Source organism: Morone saxatilis, unplaced genomic scaffold (genome assembly GCF_004916995.1).
Source record: "Morone saxatilis isolate NCDOM2014 unplaced genomic scaffold, NCSU_SB_2.0 Contig4, whole genome shotgun sequence".
Taxonomy (NCBI): Eukaryota; Metazoa; Chordata; class Actinopteri; family Moronidae; genus Morone; species Morone saxatilis.
In genome coordinates, this window is record NW_023339984.1 from 16,391,820 (window position 1) to 16,400,052 (window position 8,233).

Consider the following 8,233-nt stretch of genomic DNA (forward strand, 5'->3'; position numbering starts at 1 on the left):
TGGGACAGTGATGACCTACTACCCCAAAAACACTAACACAGATGGATCTATGACGGTACGTACAGTTTCATTCTAATCCAATTTATTCACCTTTTAAAATTTGACAATTTGACCAAACTTATAACAGTATTTCTGGGATGTAGAAACTACGGCAAATGTTGTATTTCTGTAAATTCTCTGTATTTTTAAAATTTTATGTACAATAAAGCAACCCGCACTATAAAACCAGATAAGTTAATTTAACTCAAAATGTTTAAGTAAAACTAACTCAATTTTGTTGGTTAAACAAAAACATTCTTGATCAAGTAGCTTTAGTAATGTTGAGTGAGTGAGAATGATTCAATTTTGTAACTTTTATTTGTACTGTGAGAACAAAATACCTTAAAAAAAGTTATTAATCAGGAATGTTTCTCTAAGTTACAAAACTAAGTCAGTGCAACTTAAAATTATTAGTAAAAGCAGCTTAATCAAGAATCTTTTTTATCCTAAAAAAATAAGTTTGTGTTACTTAAAAATTGTCATTAATACCCACATCTTCAATGTAATACTACAGGTGGTTCTTCGCTATAAGGTGAACTTCCACAATTGTGCAGATGAAAGTGAAGCATCATGGACCTGCACTGGGAATTGTGGGAATCAGAGCATAATCAAACATGAGGTAGAGAGGGAGGACAGTGGAGCCCAGTCGGGCAATGGAGAGTGGTGTCAGACAGAGGGAATCATCTCTCAACAGGTTCCCAGCAACACTCCACTTGAGCTGGAGTAAGTGCACCATGACAATCCAAGAATTACATTTCACATTTATTTCACTGAGACAAACATTTTCCAAAATGTTGACAATTAAACTTTTTGAGGCTCTGAAAGGAAACCCTTCTTAATCGCCACCAAACAAGTAATCAATGGATTTAAACACTTGATTTGTGGCGTCACAAACACCTTGTATTAATATCTTTAGTTCACTCAGGTTCTGTGCAGCACAGTAAAAACTGACTTCCTCATCAATTTCCACCAACAGATTAAATGGTGCTGCCTGGATAGCTAACATTAATGGCATCGGAAATTGGAGTGCTGTGACTCTGGTGGAGCTGAGGAACCGGTCGGACACCGGCAAAGCCAACACATCACCCCAGACCACCATACTGCCCGCTGTGAGGTAAACTCCAAATCAATTATAATTTATTAAATTATATTTTCTATTGATCAGAATCTGCAAAGTAACTAGTAACTACAGTTACTAATGTAGTGTAGTAAAAAAAGACAGAAGTATAAAATTCCATATAGCATAACAATGTACTTCAATGCAGCAGGTGAGTAAATGTACTTTCACCACTGATATTATGAATCTACGATTTTAAATGACTCTTTATTTCAGAGTTCCTTCAAACTGTCAGAGAGCTTACAACCTGCTGGCGTTTGACCCTGACGGAGATGAGGTTAAATGCAGATATGGAAACGCATCGCTGTCAGAGTGTGACATCTGCACGCCACCGTCTGTTCTCAACCTCTCATCAGTGAGTAGCCAAAGTAACTCTTATTTAAATTAATATTGTGCTTTATAACAACATGGGCAGATAACTGAGAATGTAGAAGAAACTACGGTGGCTACAAAACACGAAAGGAGTCAGTGTTTGGTTTTTCTGTTCTGAGTTATTTTGATCTCATGTCCCCTTTTGTTCTCTTTCAGTCTTGTACTCTGTCATTCAGCCCCACCAGTACTAGTAATGAAGGTGCGTACGTTGTACAGCTGGTGATGGAGGACTTTCCCAGGCAGGATATCATCCTGACTCAGACCAACGGTTCGCAGGTGGCGAGAACTACAAACGACTCTATCAGCAAAATACCTGTCCAATTTGCTTTAAGGGGTAAGAGTTCTTCTTTTGGCAACCTGGACTTAAAGCCACAAATGTCAGCTAGAAATACTGTTAAACTTAAAAAGCAGGCTCCCAATTGGACACAGCTCCCCTTTTAGTGGCCTGTTGTGGCCACACATTTTGACAAATAAACGCAAGTCTCATTTAGACGCCTGGTCTGGACATCTACTGCCTGAGAAAAGACGGCTTGAGTGAGTTTTAAACTGCTTAGATCACCTACACAAATATAAATGTTTAAACTTTTACCAGTAGGGACATGCTACACATCGTTAGATCAGTTGGATTCGCCACAATTCAACCATTCAGTTCATTTTACAGAAACCATGAGCACCAACAAACGAATGATTCGTAACTAAGATGTTCTTTGAAAGTCTAATTTTTATAGAAGTAATATTTATACCAGTTTTAATTTGATAGTATTTCCCATCTTTGATGAGCAAGAGTTTTGTGCAAAAGGAATTTAAGGCCTGTCCCGTATGGATGCTGGTTGAGTACACTGATTGAATCTTAAAAAAGCCTGGGCTATTATTTGATGTTTTACGGTAATCTTAGTAGTTGATCCTCTGTGAGTGAAAATCTACTTGTAGTACAGTACGTCTCAAGAGATTTCATTGAATAAAAAACTTGGCCCATTGGTGGCAGTGGTAGACAGACTGATGGATGGACGGACCAACCGGCACTGCGACCCTTAGGAAACCTTGAAGTAGCTGAAATGTTGGCTTTTTCTTATTGTTCCAGTGGACGCTGTGGTGCCATCTTGCACTGAGGGAATCTATCTGCCCAAGTTTCTGCCTCCAACTCCTGCCAACAGAGCTCAGCTGTACACTCCTGCCAATCAGACCCTGGAAATCAGCATCAAGGCAGAGGCAAATGTCTCCATGTAAGTCAAAGTTAAAAGTAATTTAAACCAGCAACACATCTGACTCACTAAAACTCAGCCAGCTGCACAACCACTGTCATTAAGGAAACAAAATGAAAAAGAAATCTGAGTCAGATGCCAAGTGAGATAAAAAATCATTTCCATCCACCTGTGGAAGAATTCCAATCATGCTGTCACGCTATTTGTGGGTGGGGAGGGTTTGAAAATGTTTGTCTAACAACTGATTTCTTCTTCTGTTTGTTACAGAATTACTGAGCTGCTGTTCAGCGGGCCGTACAACACAAACCAGATTAATTCAGGAGTAGGACAGTACATCCTGAGATGGACGCCGTCTGAAAACGAAGATGGAGAAAGCCACCCCATCTGCTTTGTCATCCAGGCAGTTTTCAAGTCAGTCTCTTGTCCCATAAACATTGAAACATACAAAACTGTAGAAACATCTGAAATAAAAAAACAATGAACTGTGTTTCTTCAAAAGGTTTTCGGTTATAAATGCATATATGAAGGTATATTATCGTCAGTATAAGTCTGATGAAAAAAAATCCTATATTTCCAGTTCAGTATATGGTATGAGGCTACACCTAGGACACAGCTTAGCTTAGCATAAAAGCTGGAAATGGGGAAACCTCTGAGGCTCATTAAGTAACGTCCTATATCTAGTATATTTAATTTGCAGTGAAAAAACAAAGAGTTGTGGTTTTATAGGGGGTTATGTGCAGAACTATGATTATATTATTATATACTCTTGGATGGGAGCAGTTACTTCCTGGAGTCTCCACTGGTTTGCTCAGTAACTCTGCAGTGACACCAAGACTCCAGGCTATAGATTCATATTCAACAGAGGCAGAGCAACCGAAGGACGTCAGAGGGATATTCTCTCCATAAACTATGATCCAGTTTCACCCAAATCATGGATAAAGTTGTGTTTTTGTGCAGTAATCATTAAGACCCGGCCTCCAGAAACACTATCTAGCCAGTCATGCTGTTGCTAGCTAACTTATGAATCTTCAACAAACAAATTTAGTTTTTTTTAAATACATTGTTAAATAGGGGTAAAATATAACTGAGAAAGCAATATGAAAAGGTTCAATTTTAAGGGTTTTTTTCACCTGGACTTTAAAATTGAGGAGACCTCAAAGACTTTCTATCTAATGTCTGAACGTGATTTGTGACATCAATTTCGCAAGTTAAAACAACTGCACTGATTTATTGTTGCAGTTCAACCAAGTATCACTCGGAGCTACGATGTGTGATTGTGAGTGTTGGAAACGGTGAGTGGAACCATTCTTTATTTTTTATATTTTAAATTACATTTCCTGGATTGGTAAAGTTGACTTATCATCTATCATTTATCTTCACTTCTGTTTACAGCCCCAACAACAGCTACAACCATTGATCCAACAACAACACGGATAACTACAACAACCACCATTCCCTCTATAACTACCCCACTACCTCCAACCACTATTTCATCCACAACAACTACCCCACTAACTACTACACCAACTACCACCGCACAAACCACCATTATTTTAGTCCCAGATACTACCCCACTAATTACTACACCAACTACGACCACACAAACCACCATTACCTCTACAACTACACCACTACCTACAACACCTACTCCATCCACAACTACTACCCCACTAAGTACAACACCTGTAACCGAAGACCCAAACCAAAGTGAGTATGACAGATGGTGATGTTATCTCTTATGCATAGATACATATACTAAGCTAAGTAACAAGTGAAAATCTTAAATTATTAGTGAATGTAATGAGTGTTATGTGTGTATTATTACAGTTTGACGATCCTTTTGACCTACATTGTAATGTTAAGTCACTGTGCTTCTAGTTGTTGCAGCTGTGAAAGTAAGGATTTCCACTACGATTACCCTGTCTGAGGACGACTTCAGGGATATTTTCATACCACAGGTCAGTCTCTTCTTATGTAATGAGAAATCCTTTCAAAGCATCACATAACTGCACCTGTTGTGTATTAATATATAATTAATCAAGCACTCAACAGATAGACAGATAGATACTGTAAGACCTATAAGTGTAGATAGACATAAAAAACTGGAAAATCATCTTCAAAAAATTAACCCCAAACGTATTATATCGTATTGAATTTCTGACAATAGAACCTCCAAAATGTTACACACTGGACCATTAAAGGAGACATTTTATTGTATTTCTGTTAGTGAACCCACTTGTTGTTGGCGAACAGCTACACTTTAACATCGGTATTTATCTCAGTTAGTTTCATTCACTCAAATACCTAAGAGAACTTAGTGATCATATCTCAGCATGTTTTCTCCTCCAGATTAAAGCTGAACTGGTGAGACGAGGGCTGCCATCAGACATCACTCTACGTCTTGTGAGTTATGTGCAACTGTAACGTGCAACCACAGCGCCCTCCGTTGTTTCAACGTGATCATTTATTGACCCCCGGAAGGAACATTTATTTTCACCCAAAGTTAAAACTGCAAGCTCAGCTGCTTTAATGTGACCATAGTTATAGTTATTCCAAGTTTGGTGTTTGCTTGTTTTTATCACGTTACTGTATAAATGTAAAAACAAGTTACCGGTAATTTTTTAATGTTTTACTGCCTTAATTTTAAATGCAATGTGTACTGTATTTTATTTGTCTGTTCTTGATAAAAGCCAACTACAAAAGCAAATTATTGCCTACAGGAATTAATGCTTAAATGACTTAAAGAGTCAACCACCAACTAAACTAACTTTATTGACATCCATTTTCAGTTGTTACACTTTTTCATCGTTTGCGGTGAAACAATTTGTTTCAGCTTCCTTGGTAGTTTACTGAGCCATTTGTTGATAACTTTACACAATTATAGTATATGTGCCCAAAAAATATAAAGAAGGCACTATCACAAAATGAACGTGTATTTAATTTTTCCAGAGATGATTGATACTAGAGATAAGTAAACCCGCTACATTCTTTGAGATGCCCCTGTTGAAAACTTTAAAAGAGACTAAGGAAGTTATTTTTTTCTTATGTGCAGGTACTCTTGAGTGCCAATGAACAGTCATCAACTGTAGGACCTACAGTAAGCTCTAGATATAAAATTCATTATGGTACAGGTTTGTACTGCTTTCTTTATTTACCAAAGAACAGATACATTTTTTACATTCATTTGTGTTATGGCCTCTACTCTCTTAGTGCCCTTTGGCCTCTTGGGAGTCATGCTTGCAAACAAGCAACAACAAGATTAAGGAAGTTAATAACTAAGTACAAATGCTTTTCAGAGCCTGTACTTTTTCACTTTTACTTTAGTAAAGAATCAGTTCTTTTACTTTTATCAAAGTGTTTTATTTTAGTATCTGTACTTCTACTTGAGTAAATAATGTGTGTACTTTTGCCTCTGTTTGGATAAGAATTGATTGGTGATTGAAGAGCACTAATTTCTATCTGCTGTGTATAGATTTTGAAAAAGGGTTAGGTGTGAAAAATGTGTTAGAAAATGAAAAAGACTTCTGTTGTGCTATGAAGGTAATGATGAAGATCAAGTGGATCCCAGTTTCCTTCTTAGCAATAGAAATAAGCCAAATATTCTTAAATATTATAAAATTTTCTTGTATTGAGCAAAAAAAAAATTACCAATGGGGTAAGCCAATTTTGCTTGGCTAGAATTCTTAAAACTAGCATTAAAATCTAGCCATCGAAAGATTGTAATGGACCTTAAAACTAGAAAGAAGTTGTGCTTTTTACAAGCAATGAATACTCAGTTATTTAAGATAGAATTTCTTAAAATAAGTATTTTGGTCACTTTACTGAGTTGAATTTAAAAATGTGTACCCTAATCTAAGATTAATTATCGGCAAAAAAATCTTACAAGATGAGACAATTTCGTGAAACACTCAAATTAAATTGGTGACTTTGTCAAATGCAGACAAGACAAGTCGAAACTGTGCAGCCAGTGAGAGCAGCTTAATTCGCTTAAAAGGATAGCCCCTTGAGGTGGAGCATCTCATTTTTGAGGGGGTCCTCAAAAAGTCACAAATACAAAACAAAACACATATGAACAAAAACAGCATTACATAACAAACATTCACTGAAAATATAAACTTTTAAGGATTCTGGATTTGCAATATAGCAGCGTTAGAATAGTAAATAACAGTGTTGTGAGCATAAAGATAAACAGAACAATTCAAACACTTTTGAGGTTTTTTATAAGGAATGTCAGATGCACAGAAGCAAATTCGTTGCGCTCATGGTTTTGGTGGCAATATTTGTTGGCATTGAAGGGTTTTGGATCTGTGAAACAATGTGATACACAGAATATTTTGTACTTATGTACTGTGGGTTTATTGTGTGTAAATAAAGTGTGTTAGTAAGTAATCGAATCACCAGGAGCCAACGAACAGCAATGCTGATGTTTGGCAACAATTCAAGTCTCTGAACTGGATTTTGTATTTTCCATTAATTTGTTTTTAATGTTTGTTTTCAATTCAGTCAAGGTTAAGACAACAGTATTCACTGCCCTTTTGTCAAATCTGTTCATTATCTATGAACAAAACAATAAATAATCTCCTCATACCAGATCATTTCCTGGTTTATTGTTTTGTGTTAATCGGAACAACCTTCAGCCAGGTAGAAAAGGGGAGACAGAGTGAAAGAGAGGCAGTCTTTGGAAGTACGTGTTGGTATTAATTCACTGTCTTTATGCTGAGAGAGTAACACATTCAGAATGTCGCTCTCTCTGCTTCTGCTGCTGCTGGTCTGCAGCGCCCAGCGCGAAGTCATTTTTATGGACAGTGATGAACCTACTTTACCCAAAAACCAACGAAACGCAGATGACTTAATGGCGGTAAGTTTACGCAAGTTTTCATTCTAATCCAATTTATTCACCTTTTGAAATTTGACAATTTGACCAAAGTTATAATGTATCTAGGGATGTAGAAAGTAACTACAGTAAATATATTTGTATAAGAAAAAATCTACGGGATTCTCTGTATTTTTTAAATGTAATGTACAATTAAAAAACATTTTTACCTAAAAAAGATTATTCACAGCAGTTTTATATTTCCACAAGGTTGTTGTTGTGTATTTATGGAACCTGGACCATGTGATAATAATGCTGTAATCTCAATAAAAAAAGATTTTATCAAGTCAAGGATGACAGACAAATGCATGTCTTCAAAAGTAACTTAAGATAAGATAGCTCAGTTTAAATAGTAACACCACATTATGTAATAAACAGCCAGAACTGTGTATGTACACATATACCACATTTTGTAATAAATTATTAAATATTGGCTGTTGGCTATTACATAATGTGGGGTTTTTTATGAGCTGAAAATGTTTTTTTGAGTAGTCCTGTCGAAACACCATTGCAGTAGTCAAACCTGCTAGAAATTAAAGCATGGATGGGTTTTTCCAGGTCGGCATTTAACATGAAGTCCCTGAGTTTGCCTGAATCATACAAAGTTCAACTCCTGCATTTTGTAATAAC

At 36.5% G+C, this 8,233-nt stretch overlaps 2 protein-coding genes across 2 annotated transcripts in view; both read left to right on the plus strand.

Moving 5' to 3' along the window:
• LOC118338040 overlaps positions 1 to 8,233 on the plus strand; it is a gene marked incomplete in the record, with an annotated part of 22,212 nt that overhangs the window by 7,994 nt on the left and 5,985 nt on the right.
• Positions 554 to 5,358, plus strand: LOC118338039 (uncharacterized protein PB18E9.04c-like; the record flags this gene model as incomplete). Its single annotated transcript, XM_035675200.1, is given in 10 exon segments — positions 554 to 762; positions 1,016 to 1,153; positions 1,373 to 1,511; positions 1,685 to 1,862; positions 2,610 to 2,751; positions 2,998 to 3,141; positions 3,970 to 4,022; positions 4,123 to 4,437; positions 4,609 to 4,688; positions 5,080 to 5,358. Coding segments are annotated over 10 exon segments (1,473 nt in total), but the record flags the coding sequence as incomplete, so codon positions are not given.